Source organism: Heterodontus francisci, chromosome 30 (genome assembly GCF_036365525.1).
Source record: "Heterodontus francisci isolate sHetFra1 chromosome 30, sHetFra1.hap1, whole genome shotgun sequence".
Classification (NCBI taxonomy): Eukaryota; Metazoa; Chordata; class Chondrichthyes; order Heterodontiformes; family Heterodontidae; genus Heterodontus; species Heterodontus francisci.
The window spans coordinates 52,548,393-52,571,103 of NC_090400.1; the positions used below are offsets into that span (position 1 = coordinate 52,548,393).

At 43.2% G+C, this 22,711-nt stretch overlaps 1 protein-coding gene across 3 annotated transcripts in view; it reads left to right on the top strand.

The window, feature by feature from the left end:
• Nucleotides 1–15,613, top strand: part of LOC137346781 (multidrug and toxin extrusion protein 1-like) — a 43,872-nt gene extending 28,259 nt beyond the window's left edge. For all 3 annotated transcript variants that reach the window (XM_068010618.1, XM_068010620.1, XM_068010619.1), the window contains 8 exons: nt 1,482–1,549; nt 3,643–3,751; nt 6,016–6,091; nt 6,199–6,268; nt 7,972–8,104; nt 12,710–12,804; nt 13,441–13,522; nt 15,204–15,613. In XM_068010618.1, the coding sequence (XP_067866719.1) occupies nt 1,482–1,549; nt 3,643–3,751; nt 6,016–6,091; nt 6,199–6,268; nt 7,972–8,104; nt 12,710–12,804; nt 13,441–13,522; nt 15,204–15,442 (872 nt within the window). In that variant the 3' untranslated portion in view covers nt 15,443–15,613. The remainder of the gene's footprint in view (nt 1–1,481; nt 1,550–3,642; nt 3,752–6,015; nt 6,092–6,198; nt 6,269–7,971; nt 8,105–12,709; nt 12,805–13,440; nt 13,523–15,203) is intronic.
• Nucleotides 15,614–22,711: the final 7,098 nt, after the last annotated feature.

Genomic DNA, 22,711 nt, shown 5'->3' on the forward strand with positions numbered 1-22,711 from the left:
TGGGAACACCACCACCTGCAATGGAATTTAATCCTGAGAAGTGTGAGGTGATGCATTTTGGGAGGACTAATAAGGCAAGGGAATATACAATGGATGGTAGAACCCTAGGAAGTACAGAAGGTCAGAGGGACCTTGGTGTACTTGTCCATAGATCACTGAAGGCAGTAGCACAGGTAGATAAGGTGGTTAGGAAGGCATATGGGATACTTGCCTTTATTAGCCGAGGCATAGAATATAAGAGCAGGGAGGTTATGATAGAACTGTATAAAACGCTAGTTCAGCCACAGCTGGAGTAATGTGTACAGTTCTGGTCACCACACTATAGGAAAGATGTGATTGCACTGGAGTAGGTGCAGAGGAGATTCACCAGGATGTTGTCTGGGCTGGAGCGTTTCAGCTATGAAGAGAGACTGAAAAGGCTAGGGTTGCTTTCCTTAGAGCAGAGAAGGCTGAGGGGGGACATGATTGAGGTATACAAAATTATGAGGGGCATTGATAGGTTAGATAGGAAGAAACTTTTTCCCTTAGCGGAGGGATCTATAACCAGGGGACATTGATTTAAGGTAAGGGGCAGGAGGTTTATAGGGGACTTGAGGAAAAGTTTTTTCACCCTTGGAAATCTGGAACACACTGCCTGAAGAGGTAGTAGAGGCAGAAACCATTGCAACATTTAAGAAGTATTTAGATTAGCACTTGAAATGCCATAGCATACAAGACTACGGGCCGAGTGCTGGAAAATGGGATTAGAATAGATAGGTGCTTGATGGCTGGCACGGACACGATGGGCCAAAAGGCCTGTTTCTGTGCTGTATGACTCTATGACTCTCTGTAAGTTCCCCTCCAAGACACACACCATCCTGACTTGGAACTATATCACCGTTCCTTCACTGTTGCTGGATCAAAAACCTGGAACTCCCTTCCTAACAGCACTGTGGATGTACCTATACCTACACCCCAAGGATTACAGTGGTTCAAGAAGGCAGCTCACCACCACCTTCTCAAGGGTAATTAGGGATGGGCAATAAATTCTGGCCTACCCAGCAACACTCACATTCCATGAACGAATAAAAAAAACCTGGTAGTGGCTTCTGAGTGTCATTGGCAGACACCTGGAATTCTGTCACCTCCTCACCCTCTCAGATGCAGGTCTCGGGCTGGGGTGTGAAAGATGATGGGAGGGCAATCAGAGGTTGGCACCCAAACCCCCCAAAATAAAAACAAACAAAATTTGTTTAGGTTCCGTTGAAAGGTTAATTCCACAAAATATATTTTCCTCTCTTAATATTAGTTTACTTCAATAAAGCTTAATTTACCATTTGGTTCTGATGAAAGGTCATCAACCTTAAATGTTAACCCTGTTTCTCTCCACAGATGCTGCCAGACTCCTGCTGAGTATTTCCAGCATTTTCGGTTTTTATTCCAGATTTCCAGTGTCTGTCGTACTTTGCTTTTAATTTACTTTTTTCCCTTCCTGTTCACAGGGCTAATTAATGAAGTTCAGCTTGGAGCCCAGACCATTATTTTTCAGATTATAACAATACCGTACAGGGTAAGGTGAATATTCTGCAATAGAGCAGCCGAATATCTGTTTTACTAAATAATGGCAATTTTAAGACAACAAGGGGACAACATCACTCTTAGCATCTGGAGAATGCATTAAATGAAGGTTAAACACGCTCCTCATTTTACTGCATTTACATAAAGGACTATTCCACTCCTTGTAATCTGATCCATCACCGCTCAACTAACACTCAACTGAACAGACAATCTCAATGCACCTTTGTTAATACCGCCAATCCATTTGTTAAGTTGATAACCATACATTCTGAGAGTCACTAAATGTAATCAAAGCATCAGGCCATTCAGCCCATTTTGCCAGCAAGGGTGCTAGCTCTTCAACTGAAACTATCTTATACAATCCCATTTATCTGCATGTTCATCACATGGTTTTATATTCTTCCTTTTCAAGTACTTACCCAATTCCATGTGCTAAAGAATTCCATGTTCTAATAACCCTGTCTGTAAAAACATTTCTTATAACCCCTCCTCTTTGTACTTCTATTGTTAATCCTAAACTGAGGCCCCTTGTTACCAGTGAAAGCAATTTCAACCATTAACCCTCTCACAACTTTTCATATTTTTGGAATCCTTTAACCTTTTATATTCCAGTGACAAAAGCCCCAATTTTTCAAGCAGTTGTTTGTAGGTATAGCCTCTCATTTCTAGTACCATCCTAGTAAACCTTTGCAGTGCCCTTTTTGTGGCTCTAATATTTCAGTTGTGACCTAACCAATATCTTGTAGAAATTCAACATCAGTCCCTTGCTTTTATATAAAACTCAGAATCTCATTTACCTTTGTAGGGCCTTTTCTACCTCTATTCCTTCATTTCAAAATCTATGCATCAGATCTCTCTGTTTCTCTACTGTGTTTACAATCTGACCTTATAGTGCATACTTCCTTTCACTAATTTTTTCCCCAAATTGTACTGCGACCATATTTCTCAGCATTAAACTGCATTTGCCACCTATCTGCCCATTCCACTAACCTGCTTACATTCTCCTGCAATCCCCCACATCCTTCCTCAGTTTGCCATGCCTCATAACTTGGTATGATCAGCCAACTTCAATGTTGTTTTATGAAGCTGCTTCCCATCTCTACCTTCTCACCTGTAGATAAATTGTATCACAGAAATAGAACTGAGGCTTTGACAGCAATCGTAGTGATGTCCCTCGCAGCCATGTGGATTGTTCATGGCCTGTGGAGGACTTTTCTAGCAGGTCATCCAGGTGCTGATGTGCATTGGGATCTGTTTCAAATTTTGCCAGGAGCTTTCTAGTACCTCATCTAATGGGTCATTGTTCAACAACAATAATGCATTTATATAGCACCTTTAACAAAGTAAAATGTCCCAAGGTGCTTCACAGGAGTGTTGTCAAACAAAATTTGTGAAGGAGATATTAGGACAGGTGACCAAAATAGTGGTCAAATAACATAGGCTTTAAGGAATGTCTTAAAGGAGACAAAGGTAGAGAAGTGAAGACATTTAAGTCAGTGAATTCCAGAACTTAGGACCTGCACAGCTGAAAACCTGACCCACAATGTTGGAGCACTAGAAATTGAGGATGAGCAAGTTGCCGGAATTGGAGGAGCGCAGAGATCTCGGGGGTGGTAAGTTTAGAGAAGGTTACAGAGATAGGGAGGGATGAGGCCATGGAGGGATTGTATTGAGTTTCAGAAGGCAATTTGATGGTGGGAGCATAGGATGAAAAGGAGGGAATCACAGTCAACACAGATCCTCCACATATTCAGCATCCAAGGGTTGGAAACCTTGTAGTAGCATTAACAGATAGCAATTAGGAACAGAAACTCTGATTGATTTTATTTCTTCCAGAAGCACGGAGGGCAAGGAAGGGGGCGGCGCTGGGGGGGGTGTGGGGTGATAGTTAATGAGGCTAGTTGTAATGCCAACTGCTTCCCAACTGAGGTCAAGTAACTCAGCACAAAGGAAGAACTGAACCTCTGATCTTCCTGCTCTGTTTGTTGATACATCCACCCACAGGTATATTGAAGGAACAGATTAAATGAGGCGAGAAAATAGAGAATAGCGTACATGTAACTATTTATGTTTTTGCTCATGCAGATTGCAATAGGATACAGTGTGGCTGCAAGTGTCCATGTGGGTAATGCACTGGGTGCCAGAAATCCAGAGCAGGCTGTAAACTCTGCTAAAGTTGCTATATACTGCATTGGTGAGTCCAATAGTTTAAACTCATTGACAAAAATTGTGGCTATTGGAAAAAAAAATCTATTTTTCTTTGTGATATGGTAATGCCAGCAATGCTGTATTTATTGCCTATTTCTAGTCTCCTTGAGAATGTGGTGGTGGTGGATCTCCTTATTACGGTTCATATGGTGATGGTGCTTCCCCAATGGTGCTCAGCAGGAAATTCCAAGATTCTGACCCAGCGACAATGACAGAATGATGATATATGTTTAAGGCAGCATGGTTGTGAGTTGGATGGCCGTTTGGTGTTGATGGTGCTTCTACTAGATTGCCACTCTACTCCTTTCCTGTGGTAGTAGTCAGAGGATGGAGATGCTGTTGAAATCACCTTAGCAGCTTGCTGCATCCTGTAGATCATACATGTTGCAGGCACAATATGCCAGCGGTGAAAGGGTGAATATTGAGGCCAATGGCAGGGGAACAATCAAGCACTGGATGGTGAGAAGTGTTGTTGTGGCTAAACCAGGTGAATGGTGAGTATTCTATCACACACTGGGCTTGATCCTTGTTGTTGGTGGAGAAGCTTTAAGTGACCAAATTGCCCTGTCTCTGCCCTGTTCTTGTAGCTTAGGTGTCCATATGGCTGATCTAATTAAGTTTCTGGGCAATGGTGACCCCGCAGGAGCGTCCTGATGGGACACTCAGCAATGATGGTGATGTTGACGGTCATGGGGAGATGGCTGAACATTCTCTTGTTTGAGATGGTGATTAAACTGTCACTTATGTGGTACAAATGTTACCAGCCTGTTACCTGCCCAAGCCTGGATGTTATCCAGATCCTTCTGTAGGCTGCTTCATTATTGGAGGAGTTGTAAATGGAGTTACATACTGCAAAAATCGTCAGCAAACTGTTGCACTTCTGACCTTGTGATGGAGCAGCCAAAGATGTCTAGACCAAGATCACTGTATAGCAATCAGGAGACAAAACCCTGGAAGATTTACCCCCTCCCTCATCCAGGGGCACTGAAGTCAATTGTGTAACTTCTACCACCATTCATAAACCTCCCCCTATCCATTCCCCCCTCCCCACTCCCCAGTTCAGATCAGCTGATTGAGAACAGATTGGGATTAAAGCTGGGCCATTCCCAGTATATTCAGCCCAATAACTCATTGCCTTTACCAGCTGAGCCATCAGGAAAGCAAAAGGCAGTCACTGTTAAACCTGGATAACTCTGTAAATCCTGCCTCCTCATGTCAGAATTGCCAATGTACATTATCCTGTGACCTGCACAATACATGAGGAACTTCCGATTACCATCAGATCCCTTTATGAAGTTCAATGGAAGTTCAAGGAACAGCACCTCATCTTTCAATTAGGCACTTTACAGCCTTCCAGACTCAACACTGAATTCAACAAGTTTTTTTTTCAGATCATAACCACTGCTCCCATTTTTTTCAGACAGCAGGCGCTGGTAATGGTTCTGCTGTTGCCATTTACACCTCCTCTAGAGAAATCCTCTGTTTCTTTACTTGTCCTATTACCACCCCTTTTGCCTTGCATTATCATCTCTTTTGGCACCTCTCCTGCCTCCCACCCTATCACAGACCTTTCCTTTCATTCTATCCTCCCATCCCCATTTCATTGCTTTTGTACCTGCTTTAAAACCTGTTACATCTCTAGTTATTACCAGTTCTGACAAAACATCACCAACCTGAGATGTTAACTCTGTTTCTCTCTCCACAGAGGCTGCCTGGTCTGCTGAGTGTTTCCAGCATTTTCTGTTTCTATTTTATATTCTATCCATAGGAAGACCCCATGTTTGTTGCCTGGTCTGTGTTGTGTTTACTGATCTCAGCTGGGATGCCAGTTAAAGTTCTGTGATTAGCTTCAACAATCTGGATTAAGGAGGGGAAAATCGTTCATGGTTCCTGCTCCTGATGGTTATCCAGAGCGTGGATGTGGACAATGAGTGAAGATGGGACCAGAACCAATGGCGATGCCTCCACCACCATCAAATAGGTGGACATTCACTGTCTAGACTTAATCAGGAAGAAGTTCCCTGGAGCAAGTTACAGGAGGGAGTGAGGAGGGGATGGGGTCCATCAAACTGCACCCAGACAGAGAGTCAACAGCCAGTAAAGCAGAGGGGGGCGGGGGTGGGGAGGTCATGTGTTGGAAAAGGGGAGGGTAGAAAGAAACTGAATTGCAATTTTCTTCAAAAAGGTTCTCTGGAACTTCAGATAGATTATTTTCTGTGAATCCTTCACGCTTTACACTTATTTCCACAGTGTGCATCTCATTAGTAAGTGCAGTGATAATTGGAGCAATAAGGAATGTGGTGGCTTATATCTTTACCAATGACAAGTTAGTAAATCTAAATTCTACAAACATCAAAACTCATCATTACACATTTACAAAATGAATTCAGAATCATCTGAAAGCTCTCTGATATCCCTCTCTTCATTTTCCAGAGAAATTGTTCATTTAGTTATCGAAGTTATTCCACTCTGTGCTGTTTTCCATTTGTTTGACGCCATGGCGGTGAGTATTTCAGTATCTGTGATATAAGTACACACGACATTTCTGTTGTTCACTATTTTTAAATGCTAACTCCTTTATTTCATATCAATGAAGTCTTATAGCACACGTCTGTCATATTCTGTGTGTCACACTTCATAATGTCATACTTGCATTTCCCACTTTGTTACAGGTGTAATCCACTCGGACAAAGAATTGTTGATGTTGCACACGACCCTTATCCCACCCTGTTTCGTCTCACCCTAAGTATCCTAAATAAGGATATTTAGAAGAACATCCTTATTAAAAATGAAAGCCAGTCATTTCATGCTGAATTCTCTGATCTGGAGTCTGAAAGTTACCAGCAATTAGAAAAGAGAAGGCTGAGGGGGGATCTGCTAGAGGTCTTTAAAATGATGAAAGGGTTTGATAGAGTAAATATAGAGAAAATATTTTCACTTGCGGTCGAGAACAGAACTCTGAGCATAAATAAATCCATTAGGGAATTCAGAGAAGCTTCTTTACCCAGAGGGTGGTCAGAATGTGGAACTCAATACTCAATTGAGGTGAATAGCAGAGATGCAATTAATGGGAAGCTAGATAAACACATGAAGGAGAAAGGAATAGAAGGACATGTTGATGGGGTGAGATGAAGAAGGGTGGGAGGAGGCTCATTGTGGAGCATAAACACTGGCATGGACCAAATGGCTTGTTTCTGTTCTATAAATATTATGTAAACTATGTACTGTAAAAATTACCACCATTTTCACTTTAATCTCAGCACTTTACTTATGATTGGGAAGAAGTCATTAGGGCAGTAATTGGCTGGGTTAGATTTATCTTGCGTGTTGAGAATTGAAGATACCCAGGCTTCCAAATTATTGAGTAGAAGCCAGTATCATATCTGTACTGAAATGATTGGGTAGGAGAGTGGTTAACTCTGGTGCCCAGGTCTTCAGCACTATCAGAGCCCCTAGACTTTGTTGTGTCCAGTCGCATCTTAATATCAGGAGAGGTGAAGCAAACCGGAGGGATACTGATATTGATGAGAAAGGGGGACCTCTGAAGGTGTCTAATTGGAATTCCCAGGCGGAAATTACCCACACAAAAGGCGTCGCCACAGAACCAGCACTAAACTTACAACAGAAGAAACCGCGGAGGAAATTCATCCCCATTGTCTGTATCTCGGAATGGTTTGAAGTGTTTCTGTTTTGGGAGAACTGTGCTTTTAATTGATTTTTTAAGCTGAAGTTTGACTGAAAGTGATCAGAGTGGTTTGAAACATGCAGCCTGCAACAGTGGAACGCAGTCTCATGGAGAAAAGGTGACATCACATTACTGGTATGACATTGCTGTGGAGACTGCAGCCCCAGAGTCAATAGCCACATAGGCTTGGAACGTATGAAAAGGAGGAGGTCATCCAGCCCCTCGAGCCCGCTCCACCCTTCAATTTGACCATGGGGGAGAAATGTGAACAACGTGTGTGCTTTGGTATTATTAATTCAGAAAAGTGTTTCCATTTGTTACCTTTGATTACAATACAGTAAAGCAAGTTGCCCACATGAGCTATTCCCTCCATAACATCAGTGATTGCGTTCAAAATGTAATCCATTGGTTAGGAATTACTTGAGGACATGTTAAGTCACTTGGTTTAGTTTCCTTTCCATAGAAACCACAGGAAGTTGTTGTGTAACCACCATAATATATTCTGTTTGTCTATTCTACAGGGTGTATGTGGTGGAGTGTTAAGAGGAGCTGGGAAGCAAAAACTGGGAGCTATTGGCAACCTAGTTGGATTCTACCTATTTGGGTTACCCATTGGAATCGCATTGATGTTTGCTGCAAATCTTGGTGTATTTGGTAGGAATTTAAATATTTTTCCCTTTGTTCTTTACCAGCAACTATCACCTTCCACCCACTATCTTTAAAGGACTGAAGATGTGCTTCCATCTTGGTTAGTGTTGGAGAGCATCATAGGGTGGATGTTCTGCCTCTGGGGTGCAACACGGGTGAATATTATGTAAACTATGTACGATGTAGAATTTGAAATCATTTTTGGATTAATCTCAGCACTTTATGAATGATTGGGAGGTTGGTTTTAGGTTTATCCTGTGTTTTGGGAATAGGAGATTTGGGAAAATGGTGGTAATTTGGGCTTCCAAATTATCGGATAGAAGCCAGTTTTATGCTGTACTGAAACAACTGGGTTGGAGTGCACTGGTCTTCAGCACTATCTCAGCCCCCAGCCCTTGCTGTGTCCAGTCACAATGGGCTGGATTTTGTTGTCCCGCTGCCAGGAGCAGCGGCGAGTGCATAAAATGGCGGCCGTGCCACCGCGCTGCAGGGATGGAGGGGACGCCATGGAGCTTCCCCACCGCGGGGAAGATAGGGCCTGCCAATCGCGGCATCAGGTTCTGTGGCGGCCGCTGCTGCTCCGATTCTCCTGCAACAGCCACCATGCACCCCCCACCCCCCCCCTCCCCCCCACTCCGCCGCCATAGAACCTGACATCGGGCTGGGAACAAAACCTGACGTTGGGCTGGGAACAAACTCCAGCCCAATATGTCCCGATGGAATTTGGGGCCTATATTTATCAATACTCACACTGCATCATTATATATGATATCCTGCTCCCATGGCTATTTTCATGTGTAGCCATAGACACTGGAATATTGACAGGTGAGCATCACAGCTGTGTCGAGTCACAGGCCTCGCCCAACTTCCACACATGCACATTTCCTGCACGGATTGTTAGATATCAATCAGGAGCGGGATCCCTGGCTGAATTCTTCACATCCCAAATCCAGTGATGCTGAGGTCAAATGTCATAGTCATAGAGTCATAGAGTTATACAGCACAGAAACAGGCTCTTCAGCCCATCGTGTCCTTGCTGGCAATCAAGCACCTATCTATTCTAATCTCATTTTCCAGCACATGGCCCATTGTCTTGTATGCTATGGCGTTTCAAATGCTCATCTAAATATTTCATAAATGTTGTGAGGCTTCCTGCCTTTACCACCCCTTCAGGCAGTGTGTTCCAGATTCCAACTATCCTCTGGGTGAATTTTGTTTTCCTCAAATCCCCTCTAAACCTCCTTCCCCTGACCTTAAATCTATGCCCCCTGGTTATTGACACCTTCGCTAAGGGAAAATGTTTCTTCCTATCTAACCTATCTTTGCCCCTCATTTTGTACCCCTCAATCAGGTCCCCCCTCAGCCTTCTCTGCTCTAAGGAAAACAACCCTAGCCTTTTCAGTCTCTCTTCATAGCTGAAATGCTCCAACCCAGGCAACATCCTGGTGAATCTGCTCTGCACCCACTCCAGTGCAATCACATCCTTCCTATGCTGTGGTGCGCAGAACTGTACACAGTACTCCAGCTGTGGCCTAACTAGTGTTTTATACAGCTCCTTTCCTATCCTGAGTGGCGTGAAACAGGGCTGTGTTTTCGCACCTACACTGTTTGGGATTTTCTTCTCCCTGCTGCTCTCACATGCATTCAAGTCTTCAGAAGAAGGAATTTTCCTCCACGCAAGATCAGGTAGCAGGTTGTTCAACCTTGCCCGTCTTAGAGCGAAGACCAAAGTACGGAAAGTCCTCATCAGGGAACTTCTCTTTGCTGACAATGCTGCATTAACATCTCACACTGAAGAGTGTCTGCAGAATCTTATCGACAGGTTTGCGGTTGCCTGCACTGAATTTGGCCTAACCATCAGCCTCAAGAAAACGAACATCATGGGACAGGACGTCAGAAATGCTCCATCCATCAATACCGACGACCACACTCTGGAACTGGTTCAAGAGTTCACCTACCTAGGCTCAACTATCACCAGTAACCTGTCTCTCGATGCAGAAATTAACAAGCGCATGGGAAAGGCTTCCACTGTTATGTCCAGACTGGCCAAGAGTGTGTGGGAAAATGGTGCACTGACACGGAACACAAAAATCCGCGTGTATCAAGCCTGTGTCCTCAGTACCTTGCTCAACGGCAGCGAGGCCTGGACAATGTATGTCAGCCAAGAGCGACGTCTCAATTCATTCCATCTTCGCTGCCTCCGGAGAATCCTTGGCATCAGATGGCAGGACCGTATCTCCAACACAGAAGTCCTCGAGGCGGCCAACATCCCCAGCTTATACACGCTACTGAGTCAACAGTGCTTGAGATGGCTTGGCCATGTGAGCCGCATGGAAGATGGCAGGATCCCCAAGGACACATTGTACAGCAAGCTCGCCACTGGTATCAGACCCACCGGCCGTCCATGTCTCCGCTTTAAAGATGTCTGCAAACGCGACATGAAGTCCTGTGACATTGATCACAAGTTGTGGGAGTCAGTTGCCAGCGATCGCCAGAGCTGGTGGGCAGCCATAAAGGCGGGGCTAAAGTGTGGCGAGTCAAAGAGACTTAGCAGTTGGCAGGAAAAAAGACAGAAGCGCAAGGGGAGAGCCAACTGCGAAACAGCCCTGACAACCAATTTTATCTGCAGCACCTGTGGAAGAGTCTGTCACTCTAGAATTGGCCTTTATTGTCACTCCAGGCGCTGCTCCACAAACCACTGACCACCTGTAGGCGCTTACCCATTGTCTCCCGAGACAAGGAGGCCAAAGAAGAAGGAGATACAGCTCCATCATAACCTCCCTGCTCTTATATTCTATGCCTCGGCTAATAAAGGCAAGTATCCCATATGCCTTCCTAAACACCTTATCTACCTGTGCTGCTGTCTTCAGTGATCTATGGACAAGTACACCAAGTTCCTTCTGACTTTCTGTACTTCCTAGGGTCCTACCATCCATTGTACATTCCTTTGCCTTGTTAGTCCTCCAAAAATGCATCACCTCACACTTCTCAGGATTAAATTCCATTTGCCACTGCACTGCCCATCTTACCAGCCCATCTATATCATTCTGTAATCTAAGGCTTTCCTCCTCACTATTTACGACACCACCAATTTTCATGTCATCTGCAAACTTACTGATCATACCTCCAATATTCACGTCTAAATCATTAATGTACACTCCAAACAGCAAGGGTCCCAGCACCGATCCCTGCAGTACACCACTGGTCACAGGCTTCCACTCGCAAAAACAACCTTCGACCAACACCCTCTGCCTCCCTATGCCACTAAGCCAATTTTGGATCCAATTTGTCAAATTGCCCTGGATCCCATGGGCTCTTACCTTCTTAAGCTATCTCCCATGTGGGACCTTATCAAAAGCCTTACTGAAGTCCATGTAGACTACATCAACTGCTTTACCCTCATCTACATATCTAGTCACCTCCTCGAAAAATGCAATCAAGTTAGTCAGACATGATCTCCCCCTGACAAAGCCATGCTGACTATCTTTGATTAATCCCTGCATCTCCAAGTGGAGATTAATCCCTCCCTCAGAATTTTTTTCCAATAGTTTCCCTACCACTGATGTTAGACTCACCAGCCTGTATTTACCTGGTTTATCTCTGCTACCCTTCTTGAGTAATGGTACCACATTCGCTGTCCTCCAGTCCTCTGGCACCTCTCCTGTGGCCAGAGAGGATTTGAAAATTTGTGTCAGAGCCCCTGCTATCTCCTCCCTTGCCTCATATAACAGCCTGGGATATATCTCATCTGGGCCTGGGGATTTATCCACTTTTAAGCCCGCTAAAACCGTGAATACCTCCTCCCTTTCAATGCTAATTAGTTCGAGTATATCACAATCCCCTCCCTGATCTCTACACCTACATCATCCTTCTCCATAGTGAACACAGATGAAAAGTAATCATTTAAAACCTCACCTATGTCCTCTGGCTCCACACACAGATTGCCACTTTGGTCCCTAATAGGCCCTATTCGTTCCCTGGTTATCCTCTTGCCCCTAATATACTGAAAAAATGCCTTGGGATTTTCCTTTTTCTTGCCTGCCAGTGTTTTTTTATGCCCCCACTTTGCTCTCCTAATTACATTTTTAAGTACCCCCCTACACTTTCTATCCTTCTCTAGGGCCTCCACTTTTTAGCCTTCTGAATCTACCATTGGCCTCCTTTTTTTTTCTTATCCAATCCTTTATATCCCCAGACATCCAGGGTTCCCTGGACTTGTTGGTCCTCCCCTTCACCTTAACGGGTACATGTTGGTTCTGAACTCTCACCTGTTTGAATGACTTCCACTGGTCTGATGTAGACTTTCCTACAAGTAGCTGCTCCCAGTCCACTTTGGCCAGATCCTGTTTTATCAAATTGAAATCGGCCTTCCCCCAATTCAATACCTTTATTTACGATCCATCTTTGTCCCTTTCCATAACTACCTTAAATCTTACAGAGTTATGGTCACTATCCCGGAAACGCTCCCCCACTGACACTGTGGACAAATAGCGCCACACAGACTGACACCAGCCATCTGATAAAGGTGAAAGGGTTTCATAAAGGAACAGAAGTGGAAGGAAAACTCAACAACATTGCTCCCATCTTCACTGCATCATTATTATTTTGCAGGTCTCTGGTCTGGAATTCTCATTTGCGTATTTGTACAATCAGTTTTCTTTCTGATACTGATTTACAGAATCAATTGGAATAAAACATCCAATCAGGTGAGAGCAGATGATACACCAATTTTTTTTGTAAGTTTTTCTTTTCTACCCATCCTCTTGTCTCCTTGTACCATGCACTATGCCCAGCTGGCAGAATGAACACTCAGTGCGTCCCCACATATTGTGCAGGAGATGCAGAGACACTGTGCCATCTCCCCTGATGGTAAATTAGGCATAATGCTCCTTTTAAAGAAAGGATCGACCCTCATAATTCCTGCTAAAGTCAAATAACGTTTTGGATGTCTTGGTCACCTCTGCCACTTGCTTTACAACACATCTCAGACTGGTGGGATGAGAGGCTCCTCTCTCCATGCTTTGTACCCAACCATCAGTAATACTGGTCCTCAGACTGGTCTGAATTGTCATTTACCATTAAATTCAAGGGAATTCCCTCCCGACATATATGAACTCTGCATAATCTGTCACTGGGCTATCTCAAGAAGCAAGACTTGAAATGCCAAGTCTCCAGAGTTGGCTAAATGTGCAATTAGTATTAAATTAAATTAAACAACTAGTAGGTATATTAGATTTAAAGAACTTCCAAATAATAGAGTGGAGAGTGCTTTGTACAGAAAATGCTGTCTCTGTTGTGACCTTCCTTCAATTTGCATGATGGATTTTGTGTTTTGTTTAAAGGCTCAGGTTAATGCAGGTGTGATGAATGATTTTGGCACCTCAAACAGCACCTCTGGTGGTCAAATCCAGAATATCTCACCAGGTAAAAAAGAACGTTCACATGTAAGAGATGAGTAAGAAAATGTTTTGATACATTTTCATTCAATTATTCAAAATTATAATGTAGCTCATCTATCAAACTCAGTTGTGTTGCAGGAAATTCCCATTGTCAAAGATGCTCAGGAAATCTGCTATAACTAAGAACCCCATCCTGATTCAGCCTCTAGTTTAAAGTCCAACTCCTGCTGGAGATCAATGAAGGCAAAGATAACATGAAAATCAAAGCTCTGTGGTTAAGGCATAGAAACAGTTATGTAGTACACAAGAAACTGAAAATTGAAACACATAAGAGATGTGAAAAGCTGTTCCAGACATTCCAGCCCAATAATTGTCAGGATTCCATATCATTGCAGTGACTATTTTTATACTTCTTATCAATGTAAAACAAGAGCAATTAGTATAAGGAATCCCCAGTGCAGATTAACACATAATGGGATTAACTTTCCACAGGGGTTTAATTTGGGTTTTTCACATTCCTCAATCAGATGCATGAAAACTTTTTGATGGTTTATATGTTGGGAGGATGCTCCCCCTAGACTATTCTTTCCCTTTAATTAATAAACTTAGAGGCAACATCAATTAAACGAGGCAATAAATGGCTTGTAGAATCATGGAATCTTACAGCACAGAAGGAAGACATTTGGCCCACCGTGTCTATGCTGGCTCGTTGAAAGTGATTTCCAATTTATTCCCACACCTCGGATTTTCCCTATAACCCAGCAAATGAATTCTTTTCAAGTACATATCCAATTGCCTTGTGAAATTTCCTATGGAATCTGCTTCTTCCGTGTTGAACAAGTGTGGAGGCATTTGAGGGTGGTTTTTCATGGAGGTTCTCCCAATTAGATTCATGGAATCATAGAGTTATACAGCACAGAAACAGGCCCTTCGGCCCATCTTTTCTGTGCCAGCCATCAAGCACCTAACTTTTCTAATCCCATTTTCCAGCACTTGGCCCGTAGCCTTGGATGCTATGACATTTCAAGTGCTCATCTAAATGTTGTGAGGGTTTCTGCCTCTACCACCTCTTCAGGCATTGTCCGCTCTAACTTCGGTGGCAGATCCACAGAAACTACAGACAAACAATATAAACACAGTTGCATTATCATTGAAACACCACAACCTGCAAGTTCTCTGCAAATCACACACCATCCTGACTTGGACATGCATATCATTGTCGCTTCATGATGAATGAGTCAATATCCTGGAATTCTCTATCTAACACCAGCATTACAATGACTGCAGTGGTTCAAGGAGAGGGTCCACCACCACTTTCTCAGGGCAACTAGGGATGGGCACTAAATGCCAACTTGCCAGCAATGCCCACAGCCTGAGAACAATTTTTTTTTAAAAAGGTCTGCTTGACTGTCAGTGCTGTGTTGAGGTGGCCCCTTAAACTTTTTCAGGAAGGCTACACAGCCACCTTCAGCACACTATGAGTAGAGGACCTCTATGTTGGAGGACTCCAAAATCAGGAGTTCAGGAACTTACGTTGGTCACCGTGCTTTTGACAGGACAGATCTCCTGTATATAGATCATGTGGTATTGCCAATGGCTGATAGTCATGGAGGAGAGCATTAAGCTGATCACTAGCCCTGCCTAGAAAATGGATCAACTGATACCATCATGTATTTATAACTTGTCAATGTGACATTCCTTCACAGAGGATGACGCAGAAAACAGTGCAGTGGTTCTGATGCCCAATGTTTGTCAAGTGGAACAAAGGATAGACAAGGACCTGGTGACAGATGGATCTTCCATTCTGGATGCCGGAGTTATCACGATAGGAGAAATCTTGTCCACAAAACAACTGATCATTCGTCGTGGCCTAGCCTTCCTTTCAGGACCGCTTGTTCTGGCAATTGGATTAGTGATACATCTTATTCTTGCAAAGGACGTGTAGACCCCAGTGAACGTTGCAGAGACAAAGCAAGATTATTTTCTGCAGCATGAATAGCAAGACTGTGCCCTAAGGACAACAAGAGGTTAAAGTTCACACAAAACCTGTCACTACTGACGAATTCCAATCAACCACAAAATATATAATAAAGAATTATTAACAATGATCACTTTATGAACAGATATCCAAATGTCTCATGAACAGTTGAAATCTCAGTTGGATGGGGTTAAGGTTTAGGTCTTGAAAAGACCATTTTCTTATTCAATGGCTGTGTCAGAATCCCAGTGAGCAAGCTGCCAATCTTGTGATCAGGGTGTGGGTTTCTTAGACTAGATAGCAACAGGCTGACTTCATTATACCCATTAGCCAACATCCCAGACGCCTTCGTCATTCTCCCTGGATATGTTTTATCCTATTAGCAGGACAGAACCTCAGAGGTGGGGAAACAATAGTATACAGTCAGTTGGGGGAGCTGTCCCTGGGAATCTTCAGCAATGGCATTGGACCCCAAGCTGTCTTATAGATTCAGGTAAAAAAAAATAAGGAAACATCCCACTGATTACCATCTACCACCTTTTCTCAGATGATGAATCAGTATTTCTCCACGGTTAACACCAGGTGGAGGAAGCGCTGAGGGTAGAAAGAGCACGGAATATACTTTGGTTGGGAGGCTTTAAGAGTTAAGGGTTAAGTTTAAGAGGCTTGTTTTTTTAAATTCATTCAGGGATGTGGGCATCGCTGGCTAGGCCAGCGTTTATTGCCCATCCCTAATTGCCCTTGAGAAGGTGGTGGTGAGCTGCCTTCTTGAACTGCTGCAGTCCATTTGGGTTAGGTATACCCGCAGTGCTGTTAGGAAGGGAGTTCCAGGATTTTGACCCAGCGACATTAAAGGAACGGCGGTATAGTTCCAAGTCAGGATGGTGTATCACTTGGAGGGGAACTTGCAGGTGGTGGTGTTCCCATGCATTTGCTGCCCTTGTCCTTCTAGTTGGTAGAGGTCGCGGGTTTGGAAGGTGTTGTCTAAGGAACCTTGGTGCATTGCTGCAGCGCATCCTTGGTACACACTGCTGCCACTGTGCGTCGGTGGTGGAGGGAGTGAATGTAGATGGAGTGCCAATCAAGCGGGCTGCTTTGTTCTGGATGGTTTTGAGCTTCTTGAGTGTTGTTGGAGCTGCACCCATCCAGGCAAGTGGAGAGTATTCCATCACACTCCTGACTTGTGCCTTGTAGATGGTGGACAGGCTTTGGGGAGTCAGGAGGTGAGTTACCCACCGCAGGATTCCTAGTCTCTGACCTGCTCTTGTAGCCATGGTATTTATATGGCTACTCCAGTTCAGTTTCTGGTCAATGGTAACCCCCAGGATGTTGATAGTGGGGGATTCAGCGATGGCAATGCCGTTGAATGCAAGGAGAGATGGTTAGATTCTCTCTTGTTGGAGATGGTCATTGCCTGGCACTTGTGCGGCGCAAATGTTACTTGCCACTTATCAGCCCAAGCCTGGATATTGTCCAGGTCTTGCTGCAGTTCTACATGGACTGCTTCAGTATCTGAGAAGTCACGAATGGTGCTGAACATTGTGCAATCATCAGCGAACATCCCCTCTTCTAACCTTATGATTGAAGGTTAGTACCATCAAACTAGCTGATTAAAATAGCTGTGCCCTGAAGGATATAGTTGACAGACAGATAAGAATGCAACCAGGTGCGTGCAGTCAAACCCAACTGGACGATGGTGGAGAGGTGTTGGAGGGGGAATGGTGTGATCAATGTGTCAATTGAAAAGGATGAGAAGCGATAGTTTGTCCCAGTCACATAGGATGTTATTTGTTTCTTTGATGAGAGCCATTTCAGTACAGTGGCAGGGCAGAAACTGAACTGGAGGGGTTCAAACAAGAAGTTCCTGGAAAGATGGGCACTGATTTGGGAGGTGACCGCATGGAGAGGAAATGGAGGTTACAGTAGTTTGTAAGGATGGAGGAGTCAATGGTTGTTTTCTTGAGGAACAGCGTGATGATGGCAGATTTGAAGGAGAGGGGGACAGTACCTGAGGAGGTAAACAATATCAGCTAAAATGGGAACCAGGCAAGAAAGTTGGGTAGTCAGTAATTTAGTGGAGATTAAGCAGTGATATACATTAAGAAACTTTTGGACAGTTGCACCCATTTTAAATTCTCATGATCACAGTATAATGGAAATGGACAATGTAAACCAGGTGCACTGTAATTATACCCCTGTCCCCTACCCCCACACCATTGGTAAAAAAAAAGTGTAAAGCATTCGCTATGTTTTTAAATTAAATAGTCTGATCAAAGATTGCCATAAAGTTGTTTACACTGTTAAAATATCCTCAGTTTGGACACCAGTGATACTACGGGAAGTGTCCACATCTCTTCAAACCTGCATTTACAGGTTAAACACAACACACCAAAAACCTTCATGAATGGGGAAGGATAGGCTTTCTGTGCAAAACACACTCTCATTACAAGTCCTCTCCTGCCTCGTGGTGCATATTATGAGCTGTTACATGTCTGATAGGAGGCAGATCCTTTGATTTTAATCCTGCAGACCAGATTAGAGGCAACTCTCAAAGTGTCCTTTCCATTTTGAAAGTTATTATTGAATCTGCTTCCACTCTTCATTCAGGCAGCACATCCCAGATGTGAAATTGCTGCGTAAAAAAAATCCTCAACTCCCATTTGCCAATTGTCTTGAATTTTTTTCCAAAAATATACTTCATTCATAAAATTTGTAAAAGTACATTACATAACTGTTCAAATTTGACATTGCATAAAGTGCTATACAGATCAGTTTTTTTCAGTACAGTTTATGAGATGCCTCACTACACCTGCCTTTACAGGTTACATTTATGATGTACATTTATGTTCCACATGTCAAACATTCTCTGGTGCATACTGACCGAGGGGTTTTACACAGGTTCCAACCCCTCAGTTCAGCTTGGTGGGAGGATCTTACACAGTGACCTTTCCCCATTGAGCCTTTGCAGCAGCTGCCCCAAGCTTTACCATGTCCCTCAGCATGTAGTCCTGGGCCTTGGAATGTGCCAGTCTGCAACACTCGGTCGTGGACAACTCTTTGTACTAGAAGACCAGCAGGTTTCAGGCAGACCAAAGAGCGTCTTTCACTGAATTGATGGTCCTCCGGCAGCAATTGATGTTTACCTTTGTGTCCGTCCCTGGGAACAGACCGTAGAGCATTGAGTCCTGCATTATGGAGCTGCTCGGGATGAACCTCAACAAAAACCACTGTGTTTCTTTCCACAAATGCTTTCCAAAGGCACATTCCGGAAGAAGGTGGACAACGGTCTCTTCCCCACCAAAGCCAGGGCAGTGTGTAGAGGCGGTGAGACTCCAGGCGTGCAGGAAGGATCTGATGGGGAGGGCCCTTCTCACCACCATCCAAGCCACATCTGACCCGAAACGTTAACTCTGCTTCTCTTTCCACAGATGCTGCCAGACCTGCTGAGTGATTCCAGCATTTCTTGTTTTTATTCCATCTTCCCTACTCTGGTTGGTATTTGTGGATTGAAACAAAACGCACTGTTGCTCACCGGACAAGTCTGGTTACGTCCATACTGGTACTCCCTCACCGTGGTGGTTAAGCAATATCTCCCCTTTCCCATGTAGGCCACATGGGTTAGCCCTGACAATGCTTTCCTAGTCTCCATGGTGCAATTTACAGTGGCATTAAATCCACATTTTGATTCTGCTGTTTTATATATAGGATGAGGACATATGACCACCTGGTTTTCCAGACTACACTCAGACAATGTTGTTCCAACTACCTCTTTTCCAATTTCCACAACATAGGGTAAAATATCATAGTATTTTATGTAATCTTTTCCCTTTATCACCCCTATATTTTCTACTTCATATAATTGCATCCCTAACTTATCTCTCAGAATTACAGGTATTCCCGATATTACTCCAATACTCATGGATCTCGTACTTACACATTCCTGACCTTTCCATACCTTAACAAGTTTTCTGAGTTGGCACCTGGTAATTTTATCATTTGAGTGACTAGCTAAGTCCTCCAACTGGGTGTCATTTATCCAAACTGGCACCTGTCCAGCATCAATTTGCCTCAGATTTTCTCAAGTTTGTTCTAAAATCCATGAACCATATGTACTACAAACACTTTCATTATTTGAAATGTCATGGACCTCCTTTACCTTTTCTATTATATCATTAATAGTGTGAGCATGACCTTCTAGTACTCTCACCAGTCCTGTCACTGTGTTCGTCAAATCCTGTCCTACTTTAGCTACACCACTCTGTCCCTTTTGCTCCTCTTTCAAAATATCCTTTACTATCTGGCTGAGAGTTCTAACCTTCTGGTCCACACTTTCCAAATCTATAGTATTGACAATTGAAGTTCCTGTATTAACGACTGTGGCTGCGTCATTCACTAAACTATGTTTATGCCTCTTTCCCTTTATTATTCCCTCATCACCAAATTCTTGTCTCAGCAATTGTTGCAGTAATACCTTGTACAACTCTTGGGTCTTCTCAAGGCACCAGTCAGGTAGCTGGATATCTGAGATATTCAATAGTACAGGTACCAACTCAAGCTGTATATTATCATATACAATTTTATTAGTTTTTATTATCGTAAGTCCATTTTCTGGTCCTGCAGTTAAGGCAGGCCAAGGGAGATCAGTCATTTGTGGCTGTTGGGTCGTAACCTTACTCGTTGGTAATTCGGATGTGGGGGCAACCATGGGGGTTGGTGCTTCTTGCCCATTTAATCTCACAACCTGGATAGGACCTGTCCTTTTTTATTTCTCCAAACACAATAAAGCCAATAGCCCCTATCGTTTTGTGGTTTCACACATATTGATCGGTTTCTACAGTCTTTATCATCACACTGCCATCCAGGGAACTTGGGTTTGGGGGGGGCGGGGGGGGGGGTGCTACCCTGGTGGGTCCTTTTTGGGCATTCGGCACATACCCACTGTCCGACAGTAACATTTACAAGAAAGACCCACCACAATTCGTCCTTGAGTCTGGGACTTCCATCCTCCTGTACGTGTAATCCACATCCTGACTGCCTAATCCAGTCCTCCCCTGTAGAGGAACCGTCAACAAAAATGTTGATTGCTGGTTTGATTGCGGGCTCCTTCCCTTGTACACTCCCCAATGATTTTGACACAAAAGGTCCCTTGAGGGCCTTTGCTGCCAAAACCTGACACTCATGGGGGTCACCCTGATAGATTAAGTTGTCCACTAAAATAAAAGCAAAATACTGCTTATGCTGAAAATCTGAAATAAAAACAAAGAAATGCTGGAAATACTCAGCAGATTAAATTGTCCGCCAGGCACGTAGTAGTTCTTTTTCAGGAGATTATATAAAGGGGCTGCCTTTAAGGCAAACCCATCCATATGCTTCCTGCGATACCCAACAAGGCCCAAAAATGATCTCAGAGCCTTAATATCTTGTGGTAGGGGGAGTCTGAGGATTGTCTGTGCTCGCATCTGCTCTATCTCATGCTTTCCCTGTGCTATTACTATTCCCAAATAGGAAACCTTTTCCTTCATTATCTGTGCCTTTTTAGGGTTAATTTTCACTCTGACCTGCTGGAGGAAGGTGGAATATCAACAGACTATTATGAAATCCCTGGGAGAGACACGTCCAGGTGTACAGTTGTCCCTGGAACGTACATGCAAATTTATATTGACTCTCTTGTGCCTGCGGTATGGACCAGAACCCATTGCTAACGTCCAACACAGTAAACCACTAAGACTGTTTTAGGTTTATCCATTGTCTCTCGAGATAAGGAGGCCCAAAAGAAAGAAAGAAGAAAGAAAACTTTGTTTGACCTCTTAAATGTCAGATAAATTTCCCTTTGAGTGCTTTAACTAACCACTCATATCAATTAAATTTTGTTTATCGATTCCAATTTCTTATGCCCAGACTTCGTGGTTTTGCATTTTTTTTACATTAAAGACAGAAGTGCTTGCAACTATCTCTCCTTCTCAAGCACTTTGTCTCATTGATAAAGATGCTGTGACATTTGATGTCTGCAATTGCGTTCTTAAATTCATAAAGCTGCTCGATCTCTTGCTGTGGCATCAGTTCTCATGTGGCCTTGGAACCTGCCATCACCTGCTTAAAAAAAAAAGAATCCATTGTGGATTTGCCCCTGAGCCCAATGGGTGAATTTGTCCAATTACATCTGTCAATTTAGAAATTTAAGATTTAATAATGTCCAATATATATAAATTTTACTCTCAGCAATGCAAAAATTGTGTGGTGGATTAAATGGAAAAACAATAGTTGCAGCAGGGTTAATTTCTTTGTTCGTCTCCGAGGGGGTGGGGGTGGGGGGGTGGGGGGGAGATGGCCAGAGCAAAACATTCTCAGCTGCGTCACTTCACGTAACCTTTTTTTCTGATCGAAAAGAAATACGCTCCATTTTAATCGTTTTTTTCAATCCTTTTGGTATCCTTAGGGCTTGTAAACAACAAAATAATTAGTAACATTATCAGCTTCAAAGGAAAGCATCTCCATCAGGAAAGACAGCATTTTAGATTAAACTGCAATAGTTTTCAAACTTTTAGCATCTTTTGTAAGAGGTTTCTAATGCCAGGATTTTTTATAACAAAGATGATTCCAAATTCCAATTCACTGCAATAAATATTTAAAAATAAAAACTGCCAATGTTATATAAGCGAGTCTTATGTCCGGAATTAAAGACGCCCCCAAAACTTGAGATAATAAACTTGAAAGGTCATTGTGGCCACAAATGAAATTTCCAGTTTTTCAACTTAACAGGTCAGTTAACCTTAATAGTATAAACAGAACTCAGACTTGTTAACTTATAATATTTATTAACTACACAGAACAGAATATCATGCTTTTTTTAAATGATAGGTAAATCATTTTTCTTGTTCTTTCTTCAGGCGCCTTTTCAAATGACTGTAATAAAACCAAAAACTAAAGAAAAAGTTATTTCACAATCTTAAAACAAAAGATTTAATACCAGCTTCATAGAGTCATAGAGTCATAGAATTGCACAGCACAGAAAAAGGCCCTTCAGCCCAATGCGCCTATGCCGACCATCAAGCACCTGTCCAATCTAGTCCCATTTTCCAGCACTAGGTCCGTAGCCTTGTATGCTATGATGTTTCAAGTATTCATCTAAATACTTATTAAATGTTGTGAGGGTCCCTGCCTCTACCACCCCTTCAGGCAGTGTATTCCAGATATCAACCACCCTCTGGGTGAAAAAACTTTTCCTAACTCCCCTCT